The sequence below is a fragment of the Mus caroli genome, chromosome 6 (assembly GCF_900094665.2).
Source record: "Mus caroli chromosome 6, CAROLI_EIJ_v1.1, whole genome shotgun sequence".
NCBI classification, from domain to species: domain Eukaryota; kingdom Metazoa; phylum Chordata; class Mammalia; order Rodentia; family Muridae; genus Mus; species Mus caroli.
This window is the reverse complement of record NC_034575.1, coordinates 68,722,449-68,743,679: the sequence shown is the minus strand read 5'-3', so window position 1 is coordinate 68,743,679 and position 21,231 is coordinate 68,722,449. Positions and strand designations below refer to the sequence as shown.

At 40.9% G+C, this 21,231-nt stretch overlaps 1 protein-coding gene across 10 annotated transcripts in view; it reads right to left on the bottom strand.

Annotated features, from left to right (window-relative positions):
* Positions 1-21,231, bottom strand: part of Immt (inner membrane mitochondrial protein) — a 44,772-nt gene that overhangs the window by 19,682 nt on the left and 3,859 nt on the right. For 2 of the 10 annotated variants that reach the window (XM_021164269.2, XM_021164270.2), the window contains exons 2-6: positions 10,355-10,428; positions 7,819-8,008; positions 2,654-2,762; positions 1,685-1,822; positions 1,284-1,379 (exon numbers count right to left, since the gene is read on the bottom strand). In XM_021164269.2, coding sequence (XP_021019928.1) covers positions 1,284-1,379; positions 1,685-1,822; positions 2,654-2,762; positions 7,819-8,008; positions 10,355-10,428 — 607 coding nt within the window. The remainder of the gene's footprint in view (positions 1-1,283; positions 1,380-1,684; positions 1,823-2,653; positions 2,763-7,818; positions 8,009-10,354; positions 10,429-21,231) is intronic. The other 8 variants (XM_021164271.2, XM_021164273.2, XM_021164274.2 and 5 more) reach the window with 5 other exon arrangements.

The following is a 21,231-nucleotide window of genomic DNA, read 5'->3' as shown; positions in this document are numbered from 1 at the left end:
ACCTAATTAATTACCTAACTTAATCAATGAACTCATATGTCAGAAGAATGAAAAGTGAGTAGAGAACATGAATCCACATGTAATCTTATATCTGAGAAGACTGAGCCAGAAGGATTGTGAAGTCAAGGCCATCCTGAGCTACAGTGTATACAGTAAGGTCAAAGACAGTCTGAGCTACACATGGCAAAATGTATCAGAGACAGATGGAGTGATGGAGAGAGGGAAGGAAGGAAGGAAGGAGGAAGGAAGAAGGACGAATATTAACATTACTGACAAATGAGAAAGTGCAAAAACATTTCACTGAGGATTTAACTTATTTAACATTTCCAACTATCTATAACAAGACCAAGAATGAAAGACACCACACACAATTCCACTAATGCCCTAGACCTAAGGCTCCTTCCCCATCCACTCTTTCTCTCTCATAACAGCAGCTCCTTAGCATAGAGTAGAGCCAATAAGGTGCCAAGGAAACAGCCAGATGCAGCAGCAGTGAGAACAAGTGATGTGGCCAGAGAGGAAATTCATAATAGCTGCTAGAGAGTTTGAAAGTAACTTCCTTTGGGAGGCAGAGGGAGGCGGATTTCTGAGTTGGAGGACACCCTGGTCTACAGAGTGAGTTCCAGGACAGCCAGGGCTATGCAGAGAAACCCTGTCTCAAAAAACCCAAACTAAAAACAAAATGAATCAGAATGTAAACATCTGATATGTAGATGATATGTAGATGGTTTATGGAGACTCCCAAAGGGGTCATGACCCACAGGTCCTGAGAACTTCTAGTCTAGCAGAAACAACAAGCTTAAGGTTCAATGAGCAATCTTGTCTCAAAAAATTAGGTGAACAGCAATACAAGAAAATATCTAAAGTCAATTTCTGAATTCTAGACATTCATGGTGAGTGAACCTAAACACACACACACACACACAGTATTGAAACATAAGAGGAAACACACTTGTTTTGCTGAAAACTAGCAACATCAGAACACCCTCTTTCCTATACATACGTATATAAGCATTAAAGGTGGAAATAATCCATTTGTTTCCTGAAATTCTAAAATAGCTTCATCTAGAAATGAAATGGATTTGGAATGTTCACCAACACACCGTCAGGAGGGCTTGTTACCTGGGTAAGAGCAGTTTATGTGGAAAGAGCACGGATGGTGAAATGATGGTGGGAACTAAGCAGTGACATAGGGAAACCAAAGAAACCCCACCGGCCACTGAACCACAAGGTGTGCTAGCTAATGGATGAAGCGAGCACTGAGGACGACTTGATTTACATACACTCCATCTCAACTTGTTCTTGCTTTTCCTGTTGCGCTAGACGAGCTGCAACTTCTTCGGGTGGTCGCTCCCTTACAGAAGATGAGACTGCTTCCTCTTGCAGCAAAAGTGAACGAGAGGAAAGCAAATTTCAACAGATTTTTAACAGCTAACAGGGATACAAAGAAAGCAGTGACATCAACAAAAAGTGGTGAGGATTCTAAACTCATGGATTCCAAAGAAAATACGGGATTCGCTCTTAACATATGGATCAATTTGGACTTAGAAGTTAAAGTCTTCCTTAGGCAAGTTTGAAGGCTGGCAACAGTCTAGGTACGTATTTCCAGTTATCTATGGGCTGCCTAGGCAATACAGTTCTGGTGAGCAAAACATCTACAGCACAGTATAAATAATTAAACTACCTGTGGTTTCAGATGTAGATTTTCCTTCATTAGTGTTGGGACATTCGGTTTTTATAGTGTCCTCATGCTGAACCGCAGGGGCCGGGACCGAAAGGGTATCACCTGCTGCAGAAATAATTTGAGCTGCCCCTGTAGATGCTATAAATACATGTTATGCATGATACTCATACTGTTACCTGTACAAAGGAAACTACTGCTGAGCTGTACTGTACTACTTAAACATATAAATACTTCTACTGCCCTGTATTTAATAAACAGAAAAGAAAATTGACAAAGGTTGACACAAAGTCTTCTCAGTGCCTACAGACACTTTAATTCCTCTTACCTCAAGAAAGGCTTCTAGAAACAGTGCTAACTCTAAGCACAGAAAAGGGAACATCAGTAACATCAAAAAGAACAGCAGAATACAAAGGAGTTTGGGTCAAAGGAGGAGAGAGAGAGATGAGAAAGCCATTTGGCAGAGGGTCTCCATTCTGAAGAGTAGCAGAGATGAAGGAAGACATGAAAGATGTAGAAAAAAGATGACAAACACAGAGAAGGGTATGTTCACAGTGAAGAAAGATAGTGTGTGCAGAAAAGAATTCATTTTAAAAAAATCACTTCAGAAACTACAATTTTAAGAAAGATTAATTTATAAACAAAAATAATGGAAGAGGAAAATCAATTTTAGAGATGAAATGGGTATGAAAACAGGAAAATCAGACAAATGTTTTAAGAATTAAAGTTCTCATTCAAAAGATATCTCTTAACATATACACAGAATAAAAGGCTGGGTATCAAATAAAGGAAACAAGGATTAAAGTTAACTGCTAATCAAAGTTCAATACTATGTCCACTCAACCACTGAAACCCACAGGCGGAAAACAGATGACTTCCCAATGAAGGAAAGCCACTCCTCTAACTTTAAATACACAGACATTAAGACAATTCCTCCCATTGCACCTTCCAAAGAGTGGCTCTAACAAGTACCTGCTGAAGCTGGAGTGTCTCCCTTCATTTTCTGGCTCTGTGCCACAGGCAGTTTGGAGTCTTTCATCACCTCTGATACGCTGGAGATTTTTAGTGGACCGGACTGAACCTTGGAAATGGAAATGTTTAAAATTCAGGATATAATGTTGTCTTTAAAAGGAACATATAGTGTTTTTTAAAGGTCAGGTTATCAACATTTTGCAATATACTCATAGAAAGAAACTGACATTACTACAAAAAACATTATAAAATGTAATTTCAATGGACTAAGCCATGTTTTAGCATTACCAGAGGTTTCTTCAGGATAGATAATACAGCATGTGATACATTACCATCCCTTTTAATGTTATTCCTCTTATATAACTAATACTGAGGCGGCTATTTCTACCGATTTTTTTTTTAATACAATTATAGTTTTCTGTGTGCATTCAGGTAGGAACAAATGACTGATGACAGGCCTGGAGTAAAACTGAACATGTGTTCGTTGTTACTTTTATTGCCAGGATGCAATTACGCATGAAGCAACGTGAAAGGCCTGTAAGCAGCAACTGCTTTCCTTTCCCAGTTAAAGCCAGACTAACTTAAGGTACTACTGTCCATTAATGAGACTGTGAGATTTGCAGGGGAAAATGAAGAGATAATGAAACCCGTTGTTCCCCACTCTTACTGTCCCCCTTTTTACTAATGGCCAGAGCAGATAGTGGGTCACAGGGTCCTAGATGATTACTTCATCAGAAATGGTTTGAAACTTTGTCACAGAAACTAGAAAAACACCCATTTTCTTTGAATTAGGCTGCTCTCTTTAAAAACTGAGTATTATTAAGTCTTTGGTGTTGTGCCTGCATATGTATCTGTATATCACATGTGTACTTGGTACCCAGGGAACCCAGAAGAGGGCGTCTCTCCAGCCCTGGCCTGTTTTAATTTTTGAAACAGGGTCTAACTCTGTAACTCAGACTGGTCTTGAACTCCAATGCTTCTACAGTAGCCTTCTAAATGTTGGGACTGCAGATATGATCCACCACACTGTTACTTCTGAATTTATAAAACACATGTTCACTGTTTAACAAGCACGTATCAAGATCATCAGTGACTGCAATGGGCCCTTCACTACCCCTTTCTTGTCCAGCTCACAGGCCATCACTGAAAAAACTCTAAAATCTATCCTTCTACCCCAGCATGAGCTGAGGAAGATACACAATTTTCCACTTACTTAAAATGCAAATTAACATGCAACCCGTTACATGTACAAATTAACATGTAACATGTTGTTGGTTTATTTTCCCCTTTCTTGTCAGGAAATAAACCCAGAGCCTCATGCATACTGGGGCAAACTCCAACTCCAGGCCAGAGCTTTATTTATTTAGATATTTATTCTGCTCTACGAGTGCCACACGGCTGGTTACCACTCCTCAGAAGAAATTCAGGGATAATCTCTTCTCGTTCCTGACTCTATCTCAAAGTTGTTCTCTCCCTAGAGGAAACTCCTGTCTCCTATTTCCTACCTTAGTTAATAGGCCATCAGCTTCTTAATGAAAGGTGATGCTTCTATACAGTACACAAGAGATTCTCTCTACCTACCCCCTCCATCCCCCCCCCCCCAAAAAAAAGATATAAGGAAAAAAAGGAGCCAATGACTAGCTTCTAAACTGACATTTAACCCACCATATTCAATCAGTAGTCTTCATTTTCAACATTTTGGGGGGGGGGGGTTGGAGAAGCACACACCACAGCACTCATGTGGTGGTAAGACAACTTGCGAACGTCAGCTCTCTGCTTCCAACAAGTGATCATTAGTACTAATGGCAAGGCTTTACCTACTAAGCCATCTTGCCAGTCCACCAGACAATCCTTAGTCTCATTTTTCTTCTCGTTTCTTTTTTGGTTTCTCAAGACAGGGTTCTCTGTGTAGCCCAGGCTGTCCTGGAATTCACTCTGTAGACCAGGCTGGCCTCAAACTCAGAGATACACCTGCCTCTGCCTCCCGAGTGCTGGGATTAAAGATGTGTGTCACCATCTGATTTTATATTTGGTTGTTAAGGGAAAAAAAACGTGGGGCTAGAGAGAAGACTCAGCAGTTAAAATCACTGGCTGCTCTTCCAGAGGACCCAGGTTCAATTTCTAGCACCCACAAAGCAACTCACAACTGCCTATAACTCCAGTTCCAGGTGATGTGATACCTTCACAGACATACACAGAGGCAAAACACCAATGCATATAAAATAAAAATAAATAAGTCATTAAAACTGTTTTTAAAAAGTTAAAAATGTTTAAAAGTTCCTGGCAAACAGTGCCATGAAAGCACAGCAATGCTTTACTTGACGTATTTGAGAAGACTCTACTCTGACCTGAAGATCGTCTCTGTTCTTACAGGAGAAACGTGGAGGTGAAAACTGAAGGCGGGAAAGGCCAGGTGCACAGGAAAAACAATGGCTTTAGTTCAGAAGACAATTGGTATATGAAATGATAAAAGCCAAGGTAGATTAAGCAAAACAGAGCTAACAAATAAAAGCAATAATGAAGAATCTAGCAATTCTAACCCAGCAACCTGGTAGTCACTCCTATCGGGAGCTGAGGGCTCAGTGGCAGCACTAATCTCTGGCACCAGGGAGTGGGAAGGGAAGCAAATCACAAAGCATGTAGGTTCTGAGAGAGTTCAGTACAGGCACACTATGCTACTCAAGTGAACAGTCAGCAAAGCAACTGAGGTGTAGTGAGTAGAGACAAAAGCCAGTAAGAGATAAAAAATTCACAAAATTGACACTTGTGATTAGGACAAACAACAAATGAACACTACGCTCAGGTTCTCGGCAGGATCCCTGTTCCTAGAGGTGCTTCCAGCTATCATCTCCCCCAGATCATATGGCTTAAAGCTGACCAAGGATTTCAGATGAAGCCACATGATTCTGTGAGTATTACAGCTGTGTAACTGTCTCCTTTAGCCAATGCAGACCTTTTAAAGGTCTAAGAAATAATGAAATGGAAGACCAGCCAGGAGTAGTTAGTTATAGTGAAAGAACCAGGTAACACTAGAATAGATAGAATTGGTCTCTGCCATGCTAGATTCTGGACATCAGATACCCACAGCTTATGAGAATGAACTACCTAGTTAGGAACATCCAGACTCAAAGCATAAAGAAATATTTAGAGCAAAAGGCCAAAAGCCCATGTTCTTTTGTATGTCTCTTGTGTCTATATCTGTGTGCAAACAAGTTGTGTTTGAATTACGAAATATTTAAGATTGGGGGATGAAGAAATGGCTTGGCAGCTAAGAACACTGGTTGCTCTTCTAGAGGACCAGGGTTTGAATCCCAGCACTCACATGGTGGCTCACAACTGATCCCAGGCATCTGATACCCTCTGATGGTCTCCACAGGCACAAGCACATATGTAATACAAAAATATACATACAGGCCAAAACACCAATATACATTAAATATATATATATATATATACACACACACACATATATATATATATACACATACACACACACACACACACACACACACACACACACACACACATACATATACATATTTGTTTTTTTCGAGACAGGGTTTCTCTGTATAGCCCTGGCTGTCCTGGAACTCACTCTGTGCTGGGATTAAAGGCATGCGCCACCACTGGCCAGCTACATAAAATATTTTTAAAATGGGGCTGGAAAGATGGCTCAGTACTAGAGGCTTTTCCAGAGGACCTGAGTTCAATTCCTAGCACCCACATGGTGATTCATAACCACCTATAATTTTTTTTTTAAGATTTATCTATTTTATGTATGTGAATACACTGTAGCTGTCTTCAGACACACCAGAAGATGGCATTGGATCCCATTACAGATGGTTGTGAGTCACCAAGTGGTTGCTGGGATTTGAACTCAGGACCTCTGGAAGAGCAATCAGTGCTCTTAACTGCTGAGCCATCTCTCCAGCCCATCCACCTGTAATTCTAATTCCAGTAGGTGCAATGCCTTTCTTTTAAAGACGAGCTTAAAAGTTTTAAGCTAAGGCTGCCAAGTGGTGAAAAGCACTTGTTGTATAAGCCTGCAACTTGAGCTTGATCCGTGGATCCCACAGCAGAAGGACAACACTCTCATACACACACACACACACACACACACACACATTCTCTCTGTCTCTCTCTCTCTCTCTCTAACACACACACAAATAGTAATAATAAATAAATTTTAAACTAATAAATTATTTGTTAAAAAGTTTAAGCTAGTGTACAAAGTGATGAAGAATATGCACAATGCTCCAAGGATACTGGCAGACATTCCTATCAACCAAACAGCAGAGAGCTAAAATTCCATGACTTTGTTTTCTTGTCTAAGGGAGCTATAACTAGCTACAATAGGTTCCATCCTGACCACTCTACATTATATTCTTAGTTCACTAAGTCAGGCATAAACCCACGCTGTGCCTCCAGCCACAGGCCGACCAGTTATCTCAGTTCAATGTATCTCTTTTATTCACCCTTGTGTAGTATGGTTGTTTTTTTTTCCTGTGGTAATTAAGAGCACTTATGGAACTCCCACAGGCTAAAATTCTACTTAAAAAGATTACTGTTGGGCTGGAAAGATGGCTCAGTGGTTAAGAGCATTGACTGCTCTTCTGAAGATCCTGAGGTCAAATCCCAGGCAACCACATAGTGACTCATAACCATCCATAATGAGATCTGACAGCCTCTTCTGGTGTGTCTGAAGACAGCTGCAGTGTACGTATCTATAATAATAAATAAATCTTTGGGCCCAGAGTGAGCAGGGTGACGAGAGCGAATGGGGTTGACTGGAGAGAGCCAAGGTCCTAAATCCAATTCCCAGCAACCACATGAAGGCTCACAACCATCTGTACAGCTATAGTGTACTCATATACATAAGATAAATAAATAAATCTTAAAAAAATGATTACTGTTAGTTCAAGTTTAAGAGAACTAACAAACATACATGTGGCAAGTTGCAGTGGGTTATACACAACTAATACTATCCAGGTGAAATATTTCATACTCAGATATAATGGTCCATTCCTGTAATCCCCAAATGTAGGAGGTGAAGCCAGAGAATCAGGAGTTTAAGCCCAGTCTGGGCTACATAAATCTGCCTCAAAAATAATTAGTTGAGTGGAAGCATTCTATAACATAAACTGAAATACTGTTTAAATTCTTACCGGTTTCTTTGGTAATGGAACAGCATAAGGCGCAGAACCAAGAACCATCCCGAAGAGTCTGTCTGAGTAAGGTATGGTTTTCTCTACACTTTCCCGGAAATGGGAATCCCATTTGGCATACAGGATAGTGCCACCAATCCCTCCACCAACGAACAAGAGGCCAGCTCCAGCAATCTTACCAGCAGTCAACCTAGAAGAAGGAAATAGGAAAAATATTATACTTTCTTGTGTCTCCCTTTCTGCTTTCCTACTGAGTCTTATAGACCTTTCTACTTCCATTTCTCTATCATCGACTCAGAACACAGCAGTCAAGAGTAACACTACAGCTGCAAACCACTTTTTCTTGATCATTTTTAATGTGTCTACATTATGAAATAACAATATTTACAGACAGATAACAAAAATTTTAAAAGACAATAACTACAACAGGAAGAATGAAGCAGTCTCTCATGTGACCCTTAAAACCGGATATTTGCAATTTTGAGATTTCCTCTGAAGTCCCACAATCACTGACTTTCAAAGCTCCTCTATAAGCTTTTCTGTAAGAAAAAGAAAGTAAATCCTTACAAAAAAGAAAGCTAATTCTAACATTCTGAAGGCTGGGGAAGGAAAACTGCTTTGAGACTGAAGCTAGCATGGGCTACAAAGCAAGACTTCACATTAAATGAAATTTAAATTTGAAAATTACTGAGCTGGAGATGTAGGTCAGGGCCTGCTCAGAATGTCCCAATTGGAAAAGGAAGACAGTAAGACATCAATAGAAGTAACAAGCACTTTTTAAACTTACAACATTATAGTAGAGACCTAAGTGAACTCCCAGAGAACAGAAGCAAGCACTTGAAGAGAAGACTCTGCTCCATGCCACCCAGGTACCAAAGAACAGAAAGGAGCACCGTTACTAAAGCGTCACCCAAAATAATGGCGCAGAGGGACTGACGCCTGAGCTCTTAGAGCAGCGCTTCCGGATCCTCTTACTCTAGTGGGGAGGATTTGTTCCAAGAACCCCAGAAGCCATAGATAGAAGCAAATACTGTATTTTTCTGTATAATTATATATCTATGATAAAGATTAATTTATAAACTAAACACAGTAAGAGAGCGATAACAATAATGAAATAGAACAATTTAAACAGTATTTTACAATAAAGATTATGTGATTCTGTTAAAAACCTATTCCTGATGATGGCCAGCACTCAGGAGGTAGAGGTAGGCAGATCTCTTGTGAGTTTGAGGCCAGACTGACCTCCACTGAGCTCCAGGACAGCTGGGGCTATATCGAGAGACCCTGTGTCAAAAAAAATACCATAAATGAAAAATCTTACTGTACTACACTCAGCCTTCCTCTGATGACTCAATACCATTTTCTTTTTTTTTTTTAACAATTTTTTTTAATTTTTAATATTTTTATTACATATTTTCCTCAATTACATTTCCAATGCTATCCCAAAAGTCCCCCATAGCGCCCCCCACTTCCCTACCCACCCATTCCCATTCTTTTGGCCCTGGCATTCCCCTATATTGGGGCATATAAAGTTTGCAAGTCCAATGGGCCTCTCTTTCCATTGATGGCCGACTAGGTCATCTTTCGATACATATGCAGCTAGAGACAAGAGCTCCGGGGTTCTGGTTAGTACATCATGTTGTTCCAACAATAGGGTTGCAGATCCCTTTAGCTCCTTGGGTACTTTCTCTAGCTTCTCCATTGGGAGCCCTGTGATACATCCAATAGCTGACTGTGAACATCCACTCCTGCTGCTTGTGGACGTTGTACATCGTGGTGCGCACTAGGCTCCGCACCACGATGTACAACGTCCACAAGCAGTTGAGAAGAGTTTTTGCTATCCTAGGTTTTTTGTTATTCCAGATGAATTTGCAGATTGCACTTTCTAATTCGTTGAAGAATTGATTTGGAATTTTGATGGGGATTGCATTGAATCTGTAGATTGCTTTTGGCAAGATAGCCATTTTTACAATGTTGATCCTGCCAATCCATGAGCATGGGAGATCTTTCCATCTTCTGAGATCTTCTATAATTTCTTTCTTCAGAGACTTGAAGTTTTTATTATACAGATCTTTCATTCCTTAGTTAGAGTCACGCCAAGATATTTAATATTATTTGTGACTATTGAGAAGGGTGTTGTTTCCCTAATTTCTTTCTCAGCCTGTTTATTCTTTGTGTAGAGAAAGGCCATTTTCTTTTTTTTTGTTGTTGTTTTTAAGATTTATTTATTTAATACATGAGTACACCACCATTGCTCTCTTCAGACACCCCAGAAGAGGGCACCAGACCCCATTACAGATAGTTGTGAGCCACCATGTGGTTGCTGGGATTTGAACTCAGGACCTCTGGAAGAGCAGTCAGTGTTCTTAACTGCTGAGCCACCTCTCCAGCCCAAATACCGTTTTCTTAATAAAAGTTGGTTTATGCAACCATGTCCATATATTCAAAGTAAACACACACACACACACACACACCTGCATACCTCTATTATTAGTACACAGTAAAGAGCTTGCTTCCAAGGAGACAAGCGACATACCCAGAACTGCTTGAAGTGGAGTATCTACGGCATGGTCGTAGTGGACGGAGGACGAACTTCCCACACAGACAACTCTAAAGGAGAAGAAGACATCACATCAATACATCAAAGGAGTTTGGAAATACGATGGCTCATACTACTAACCCTAGCACTCTGCAGGCAAGGAAAGATCACAAACTACAGGCCAGTCTAAGGTACAAAGCCAGACCACCTCAAAATGCAAAACACTTAAATAAATCTCAGAAGGTTTTGAATTGACAATACAGATAAAAATACTTTTATTATAAGTGTGTTCAAACAAAAATTAGTTTACTTTCAGAAATCAATCTACCACAAAACACTTTTCTGAATGTTTAAAAACAGTCTGCACAGGCACTTAGATCGAAGCAGGACTGCTATAAGTTCCAGGTCAGCCTGGGACTTGCAGTAAGACCTTGTCTCAAAAAACAAAAACAAAACAAACCCTGAAACCTCAAAAACAGTAATAAAGAAAAATTATTCTTAAATATTCTTGTGCTGTTGAATTTTTAAAATTTTCTTCATGTTTACATTACATTTATTTATTGTCTATATGCGCACTCACTCAGATACGCATGTGTGCACTTGAGAACATACACACATTCCACTCCATAGGTACAGGTCAGAGGACAACTTACGGGAGCCACTTCTCTACTTACACTATGTGAGACCTGAGGATCAAAGCTCACCAGGTTTGCACCATAAGCATCTTGCCCATCTGGTTGGCCCTAGTTGATTTTGTTACCATTGTTTTCTAAGTCGGGGTCTCACACAACCCAGATTAGCACTGAACCCTTGATCTTTCTGCCTCCAGCTCCCAAGTACTAGGATCATACACAAGCAATTTTTAACTTGAAAAGAGAATGAGACTGACTCATTGGAAATTTTAAATTCATGTTACTTATTTCTTGAATACCAATGGAATTTTCCATAAGCTTTCTTTTTAAATATTTTTTTATAAGTGAGTACACTGCATTGGATCCCATGACAGACAGTTGTGAGTCACCAGGTGGTTGCTAGGAATCGTGGTTGCTCTTAACTTCTGAGCCATCTCTCCAGTCCCTTCGATACGCTTTCTTTACTAGAGGAAATAGGTCACTGGGAGCATGACCCTAGGCTGTGTCTTGTCAAAGTTCTATCACGGAATCCTCTCTCTGTTTCTAGTGCACCTTGAGGTAAGAATCTCCTATCGCATGTTTGTACCCATTCCTAAGATGTTCCATTTCACCATGGACCTAAGAACCACAAACTACATATGGACTGAGCTCTCTGAAACAGTACACCAAATAAATCTTTCCTCCCTTAAGTTGTTTTCCTTGGCTATTCTGGTATCTGGTCATAGCAACACAAACACCTAACTACCAATACAGGATTAACAAAAACAAACAAACAAAAACCAGACTGAATTTAAACAACAAAAGAAAGAAGATATGAAAAAGGTGCTGGATGCTCCAAGAGAAAAGGAGCCAGCCATAACTAGGACTTAGGTACAGTCTAAATTTTCTAGAAAAACAACAGAAGATGTAAAAACAAAAATCCAAAGAGGAAAACAGAAATTCCCAAGCAGCAGGAATGAACTATAATCAAGGAATCAGCCTGGCCATCATATCCAGCTAGATTCTGCATCATTTCTGGAACTCACTGTGACTGCTGTGTTCCTCTAGCTAAGAGTCTGCTTTTTTGAAAGAAACTATCCACAGAAATTATTCAGTGCCTGTCACCCAAGTAGATGCTGATATAAAATAGGAAGCAGATGACTTTAGTATTCTGGTTTCCAGAACAAAACTAGAAAAGGTTAAGAACTTTAAAGCTGGGGCTGGAGAAATGCCTCAGTGTTTAAGAGCACTGACTGCTCTTCCAGAGGTCCTGAGTTCAATTCCCGGCAACCACATGGTGGCTCACAACCATCTGTAATGGAATCTGATGCCCTCTTCTGGTATGTCTGAAGACAGCTACAATGTGCTCATAAATAAAATAAATATTTTTTAAAAAAAGAAAAAGAAAAAAGAACTTTAAAGCTATGCATTCACTGGTAAGTGGATATTAGCCCAAAAGCTCCAGATAACCAAGATACAATTCACAGACCACATGAAGCTCGAGAAGAAGGAAGATCAAAGTGTGGGTGCTTCGGTCCTTCTTAGGAGAACAAAATACTCACAGGAGCAAATGTGGAGTGTAAAGCAGAGACTGAAGGGAAGGCCATCCAGAGACTGTCCCTCCTGGGGATTCATCCCATATACAGTTACCAAACCCAGACACTATTGTGGATGCCAAGAAGTGCATGCTAAAGCCTGATATGGCTGTCTCCTGAAAGGCCCTGCCAGAGCCTTACAAATACAGAGATGGATGCTCGCAGCCAACCACTGGACTGGGTGCAAGGTCCCCAAAAGAGGAGTTAGAGAAAGGACCAAAGGCGCTGAAGGGGATTGCAACCCCACAGGAAGAACAACAATATCAACCAACCAGTTCCCCAAGAGCTCCCAGGGACTAAGCCATCAACAAAGGAGTACACATGGCTCCAGCTGCGTACCCTGCAGAGGATGGCCTTGTCATGCATCAATGGGAGGAGAGGTCCTTGGTCCTACAAAGGCTTGATAAATGCCCAAAAGAGGGCGGGGAGATGGGTGTGGGTGGGTGGGTGGAGGAAGACCCTCATAGAAGAAGGGGGAGGGAGGATGGGAGAGAGAGTTTTGGGGTGGGGGATCAGGAAAGGGGATAACATTTGAAATGTAAATAAAGAAAATATCCGATTTTAAAAAAGATGAAATAATGCATGAGGAAGAAAACAAAATTTTATCAAGATTGAATATGACTTTTGGTAAATGTAATTTTAAAAGAATTAAATTACAGATTAGTAATATATCATTTTATTAGGCTATGTGCATTGTGGCTTAAAGGAAACAAGAAAGGCTCTCAATTATGGTAAAGGCTATCCGTCAATCTTCTTTCCTTCAAGAAATATTTTTACAACATAGAGAAATCAGCCTTGAATCTCCAGGAAACTCTCTTCCTTCTTGCTACATTACTTAATGCTATGCAGGCTCCTGAGAGAGAAAAGACATCACTGGTCTTGCCCAACATGAGATGAGACCTTGCATACTACAATACCAAACTGCTTGGCAGGAGATGGCCCACACACAGATGCAAGAGTGGCATAACTGTTATGGAAGTACCAGTGTCTCTCTGAGTGGCTACAAGGCCTAAACCTAGGAAGGATTTAATATTGGGTACTATCACCTGGTTAAAGTGGGTGAGCACCCTCACAGAAGCAGAGGGAGGGGGAATGGAATATGGGGTTTGCCAAGGTGAAACCGGGAAAGGGGATAACATTTAAAATGGAAATAAAATATCCAATTAAAAAAAAAAACTTTAAGGCTATATCAAAAATATCTTAATCATTTTAAGATCTAGTTAAAATAAGATCCTGGTCCTAGTGGAATAAAATTTTTGTAGTGTCTTAAAAGAGGGCTGCGATGGGAAGGGAATATCAGTTGCTCTAGCTCCCACCCCCACAAAAAAAAAAAAATAGGGCTGAGTGCATTACACAATATTGACTATACGGGGGGGGGGGGGCACGAAATCAGTTGTTCCAGCCTCCACCTTCACTAAAAAAGAAAAAAGAAAAAAGGAAAATAGGGCTCAGTGCATTTTGCAATGCTGACTGTAACAATGTAGACATGCCAAATGTTCTTCCAGAAATATATTGCTACCTATCAAACATGAATTGTGTGTCTTTCCCTGATATTGTATGATTTTCTTATTATGGGGATTATCCAGATAGACAAATTCATAGAAATAGTAAATAGTGGCTGCCAGGGTTTAGGGAAGAGGGGATGGGGTAGGGGAAGGTGCAAGGGCAGGCTTGGTTAATAATTCACTAACAGAGAGTAGTGAAAGTGATGCTCTGTGCCTTCTCACACTACAGCATAAATGTACTTGGCTTTGGCCTGACTCTGTTCTAAGAACCTGCTGCTAAGCTGTGAGGAAATCCCAAACACAGAGATGTCAAAAGCTGGAATTCCAAGGCAGCAGTCACTGCTGAGCCAGCATCAGCAGCCAAGCATGAGAGTAAGGGATACTGGGAACTGACTAGTCCTAGGCACTGTCTTAAAGGTCAATGCGCAACAATTGCCCACGTGATCTCAGAAAAGACCTAGAACAGAAGCAATGAAAAATGCTGCTATTTCCCAGACACAAGAAGACTTGTTACAGTAGTTAAGCTGTAGTTAAGCAGAATTGTTATTTTTCAAAAATATTTTTTCAATTTTTAAAATTCTTATTAGAATTTATTCAATTTGTTTTATATGTATTTTTATCAGCATGTATGTATGTATGAATGTATGCCATGCGCATGCTTAGTGCCCATCCAGAGCAGAAAGGGGCATCAGATCCCTCGGAACTGGAGTTATGGATAGTTGTGAGCCACCTTGTGGGTGCTGGGAATTGAGCCGAAGTCCTCAGAGCAACCTCTGAGCCATCTCTCCAGCCCAACCAAAATACATTTTCATTACACTTATTTATTTGTATGTATGTAACAAATGGAGATCAGAGAACAACTAACTTGCTTCTCTCCTCCCATGTGGTTCCCTTGGACTGAACTTAGGCCACCAAGCTTAGCAGCAGGTGCTTTTACCTGCTCCAAAACAGTATTGTTTGAAATTCAAGGATCTAAGTACATTTGACAGGTTTAAACCAGTTGCAATTGCCCTGTTTTTTTTTTAAAAAAACAAAACAAAACAAAACAACAACAACAAAAAAAAACTCATCCTGTCCTGACCTTGACTCCTTAAGTTTGAAGTGTTTGTCTAACTCTGCCTCTCTGACCATCTGTAAATACTAGCAGGTAGTATTTCTGTGTCTGGTAAAGCTAACTACAACTAAGTATTCACCATTTAATGAACCACTTAATGGTATACGGTCTATTAATAAGGCTTAATAATTACCATCACCACCACCGAGTTCTAGAAATCACAGCAGGTTTTCATCAATCCAAAAGGAACCCTAGATTCTATTAAGCGTCACACATCCCTCCAGCCACTTTCCCCTCTTTTCTAACATCTGGCAGCCTTTTGTTTCATAAATGTCTATTCTGGTAATTCCTAAAAAGGAAATCATACAATGTACTGCCTTTTGTTCAGGATTTCCAAATTGTTTACCAAAGGAGCTGCACATTTATAGTTCCACCCAATTTATGTTCCCACCAACATTTCATTATTATACTCAAAAATCACAAGAGCGCCGGTGGTGGTGGTGGCGCACGCCTTTAATCCCAGCACTTGGGAGGCAGAAGCAGGTGGATTTCTGAGTTCGAGGCCAGCCTGGTCTACAAAGTGAGTTCCAGGACAGCCAGGGCTACACAGAGAAACCCTGTCTTGGAAAAAAAAAAAAAAAAAATCACAGGAGTGGATAAATGAGTACCTCATTTAGCTTTGAGTTGAAACTCCTGGGATCAATGATGCCGATCAATTTTCCATGTGTTTCATATACTGGCTTTGCATAAATGGCTACTCAAGTCTTATACAGTTTTTGTTTGTTTGTTTTCCAAGACAAGGTTTTTCTGTGTAGCCCCGGATGTTCTGAAACTCACTCTGTAGACCAGACCTCCAGCTCAGAGATCTGCCTGCAGTGCTACCAGAGTGCTGGGATTAAAGGTGTGCGGCACCATCGCAAGGCTCCTAAAAAGGTTTTGAGTTATCTTCTTGTTACACTGTAAGAATTCTCTGTATTTTCTGCATACCTGAATCTATCATATAGTTAAAATAGTCCCTCATTTTTTTCCTTCTTGAATATCCTTTTATCTTAGTAATATTTCTATTCCTATAATAACATACCATGACCAAGACAACTTATAGAAGAAAGTTATTCAGGGCTTACGGTTTCAGAGGGTGCATCCATGACCTTCATCGTAGGGAGCATGGCAGCATGCAGGAAGGCATGGTGTAATAGTTGAGGTCTTACATCTTGATCAACAAGCACCCACAAGCACTAATTTTCACTAGTTAGAGAAAGCTAACTGAACAGCTTGAGCTTTTGAAACCTCAAAGCCTACTCCTAGAGACACACCTCCTCCAAGAAGGCTATGCCTCTTAATCTTTCCCAAACAGCCCCACCAATAGGGGACTAATTATTCAAATATATGCCCATGGGGGGGGGGGCATTCTCATTTAAATCACCACACCTTGGATGTAAAAATTTCAATCTGATGGAATCAAAATTACTTTTTCCCTCTCATTTTGTGTTTTGTTTTGTTTTTCGAGACAGGGTCTCGTGTAACCCAGGCTGGTCTCAAACTGCCTGTGTAGCCTAGGATGACCCAGACAACATCGGCTGGTTGTTCCCATTTGCTTTTTACTGCTGTGATAAAACACCATGACCAAAAACAATTTAGAAAGGAAAGGTTTTATTTGGTTTTCCTGTCCCTAGCACAATCATAGTTAATCATTGTGGGCAGTCAGAACAAGAACTTAAAACAGTAGCAGAGGCAGAAACCATGAAGGAATGGTGCTTACTGGCTTGTTTCCCTTGATTTTCTCAACTTGAATTCCTCTATATGCCCAGTGGTGGGTCTACTCACAATGGCCTGAACCCTCCCACATCAATCATTAAGAAAATGCATTGCAGGACAATCTGAGAAGCAATTACTCAACTGAGATTCCCTCTTCACAAAAATGTCTAGGTTTATGTCAGCCTGCACATTGTTGTTGTCTGTGATTTCCATGTGTATGTACACATGTTCATATATGTATATGTGTGTGTACTCAGAAACACACAGTTATACATGAGGCCAAAGGGCAAGGTCAGATTTATTCCTCAATGGTTCTTCATTTAATTTTTGAGACAGAGCCTCTCACCAAATCTAGAGCTAGTTGGCTGACCAGTGGGCTCAATGGATCCCTCTGTTTCCTCTTCCCCTGCAATAAGATTACAGGTACACACTACCATGCCTAGCTCTTTATGCTTTTCCCTGCACCAGGTCTTAATGCTGGTGTACAAGTACTTTCCCAGCTGAGTCATCTCCACAGCCCAATCTTGAACTCTTGATCTTCTGCCTCTATTTCCTCAGTGCTAAGGTCTATAGATATGGACCATCATGCCCAGCTTCAAAAGTACTTTTTGTTGCTTATGCATTTGGCATCACATTTACCTAAATCACTGACAAATATAAGGTTTGCCTCCAGTTTGCTCTCTCTTAAGCAGTGTCTCTAATGTTATATAACCCAAACCGTCTATTTTGACACACAAAATATTGACTACTTCTTAATTTTAGGATTCCACTTTATTAATGACCTATAATATAGAACAGTAATTTGTCTTGACACATAACCTTTCAATAAATGTCGTAAGGTTAGCACTGATAGTTCTAACCTACAGAAACATGACTTCCACAAACAAAAAACAAGAAAAATAAGTAATTCCCATGTAATGTACTTTCACACATCAACTTCTCAGCTTTACCAAACTAAAGAGAATATATTAAAAACCATCATATAGTAGAATAGCCTGAAAACAAACAAGCACTTTAGAAAAATCACCTTTGAATCCTATGCCAAGCTTCTAGATTCCACATTAAATTTTGCAGGGCGATGAAATTTGTAGCCTCCCCCAGTCTTGAGCAGGCTGGCTCAGACCTGTTCTGTCACTGTGAACAAGACCACCTAGGGTGGAGTCTTCCGACCTAGATAGGTCTATTGTTCTGCCACCTGTGCTCTACCACAAGATGGGCTACTCAGTGAGAGGCTGAAACCTGTCTTCCTGAGATAAACCTGGACCAAGTGCTGACAGGCTGGTGACAAAGCCTGGCATGGTGACAGAGCCTGGCAAGGCAGGGGATGGGCCTTGCCCCTTCATAAGCTCAGACTCTTAAGTAAACAATTGGCCCCTGATCAGATTTTGGTTTGGTCTTGTTACCCCCCCACACTACCCTCCCCTGTTTCCTCCCATATAGCTCCAGCCTCCCACTCAGGAACCCAGTTCGAGTGGCGTAGGGCGGCTACAGATATTAACAAAATTTGCATTTAAAATACAAATTTATATGCAACAATTTCACTTCTCCTACAGCTAAACTATCTTGTAAGAGCCAAGAGTGGTGGCAAGCAACTGAAACTCAGCATGCAGAAGGTAAGGGCAGGAGAGCGGGGAGCCCAAGCTCATCCTTGGCTACACAGACCAGTCTACATAGCAGTGTCTGTCTGAAAAAGCCAACACGGCAGGGTGCCTCTGAGGTCACAGTGGCCTGACAGCAACCTCAGATCAGTATTGGGAAAGAAACAATTCTCACAAGTTGTCCTCTGACCTCAACATGTGTGCTATGGCACGTGCTCATCCACACACATGCACAAAATAAAAAATAAACGTGTAATGTAATGGTCTAAGAAGTGCTTAGTGCTAAGAACATCTGCTCTTTCGGAGGACATGGTGATTTACAACCATCTGTAACTCCAACCCCAAGGAATCTGATGCAAATAGAGTTGATCCATGCAGTGAACACACATTCGTGCAAGTCAAAACACTCATACATATAAAATTAAGGGAAATGTTTTAAATTTAATTTTTAAAAAATGAGGAGGGGGCTTATACTGGCTTGTTTTGTGTATCAACTTGACACAGGCTGGAGTTATCACAGAGAAGTTTCAGTTGGGGAAATGCCTCCATGAGATCCAGCTGTACGGCATTTTCTCAATTAGTGATGAAGGGGGAGGGCCCCTTATGGGTGGTGCCATCCCTGGGCTGGTAGTCTTGGGTTCTATAAGAAAGCAAGCTGAGCAAGTCAGAGGAGGCAAGCCAGTAAAGAACATCCCTCCATGGCCTCTGCATCAGCTTCTGTTTTCTGACCAGATTGACTTCTAGTCCTGACTTCCCTTGGTGATGAACAGCAGTATGGAAGTGTAAGCTGAATAAACCCTTTCCTCCCCAACTTGCTTCTTGGTCATGATGTTTTGTCCAGGAATAGCAACCCTAAGACAAATTGGTACCAGGAGTGGAGTATTCCTATGATAACCTATGTTTTGGGAAGGACTGTGGAAGGAATTTGGAACTTTGGGCTAGAAGACCCATTCGATGTTAAGAGTTCTGTGGGATGTTGTGTAGGAGCTTGGAAGATAATGTTGAGAACAGTGCAGAAGATGGAGGCCATTGCTATTTTGATTAATATTCTGTGGTTCTGGTTAGCTGGGGCTGAAGAATCAGCTGTAATTAACAAGATACCAAAACTACTAAAGTGAAACCTTTGCATTACTGGGACTATTGATGCTGGAAATTGCTAAGAAATTAGCAATAATTAAGAAGAGACCAGCATCGTTGAAGTGACATCTTCTGGGAAGTGTTTTCTGAGAGCACAAAGAAGCTGTGTTCCAGAGATAGCCAAAGTCATACATTGTGCAGCAGCAGGACTTGGTAATGTGTAAGAGTCACCCAGGTGGTACTGGTTTTGAAGGCATGAAGGGGTCATGAAGGCCTCGAGGCCAGAAAAGGGAATCAGATTATTGGGAACTGCAGTTATAGTTGTCTGCTACACGAGTGCTGGGAACAGAACCCATGTTCTCTGGAAGAAACAGCAGCCAGTACTCTAAACCAGAGTATCTCTGCAGCTCCTTCCCCTCTTCTTTTAAGGTATAAGCAAAGAAAGCTTATAAGACCAATTCTCAATATTTTGGCCTAGATCAAATGAGTATGACATGTGCAAATGACTACTTCCAAGTATTATATAGGGGAGATGTAGTTGAGTAAGATTAACATTAAAATGGTGAACTTTTTAAGTAGACTGCCCTCTGTAACATGAGTGAGCTCCAGCCAAATAGCTGAAGGCCTGACTAGAATAAAAAGGACTTCTCTAGAATAGTGTCTATAGATTGGAACTGAATCAGCTGCTCTCCTAAGTCTCCGTATTGCTGGCCTGCAGATTGCTACTACACCTGCCGTCCTCAGTGTCTGGTCTGCCAACATGCACGCATGCACGCCCACAATTAGGTTTGTTTCTCTAAAGAACCCTAGCCTAAGGAGTGGGTTTAAAAGAAAGCCAGGGTACTTGTTGAGAGTAAGAAAAAAAATCATAGATCACTCAAGCATGTCACATTTACTGAGCATCTATTAGGAGCAAAGAACTGTCACTACTGGAAATATAGCAGCCAACAACACAGGCACAAGCTAGTTGTGGAGTTTATGGACTTTTGTGGGACAGAAGCATGCAAGTCATTGCCCTGGCTAACCCAAACTGTAACTAGAGACCTGGCTGGAGCTCCCTCCCTGTGGAGTGGTAAGTAGGACTGCAGGTATGCAACACCACACTTAACTTGGAACTTACTTTAAATACAGGAAACATAAAACAAATACACATGTTAGGTAGTGCTAAGATGCACAAATATATAGGTGTGAAGTGGGAGTGATGAGTGGTTCCTAGTCCACTTTAGAAAAGAAAGGCCACTCTGGAAGGAGGGGGGGGGGGAGGTTAAGAAAGACCCTGCATAAAGGGATGAGCAAAGACCTGTAAAGAAGTCAGAGAAAACAAAACAAAAATAAAACAACAACAACAACAAAAAAACACCAGTGAGTTATCTTGCTGGAGGTACTACTGTAAAAGACAGTGAGGGGAGGCAGAATAGAAAACAAGATGTGGGCCTGGTGAGTGTGGAAAGAGCCTAGACTTTATTCTGAACATGATGGAATGTCAACGAAGAGCATGATGTTACATGTTTGCTTTTTAAAAGTCTTTTACTAGCCATTAAAGAATTTATTTGGCCAGGCGTGGTGGTGCACGCCTTTAATCCCAGCATTGGGGAGGCAGAGGCAGGCGGATTTCTGAGCTCGAGGCCAGCCTGGTCTACAAAGTGAGTTCCAGGACAGCCAGAGCTATACAGAGAAAC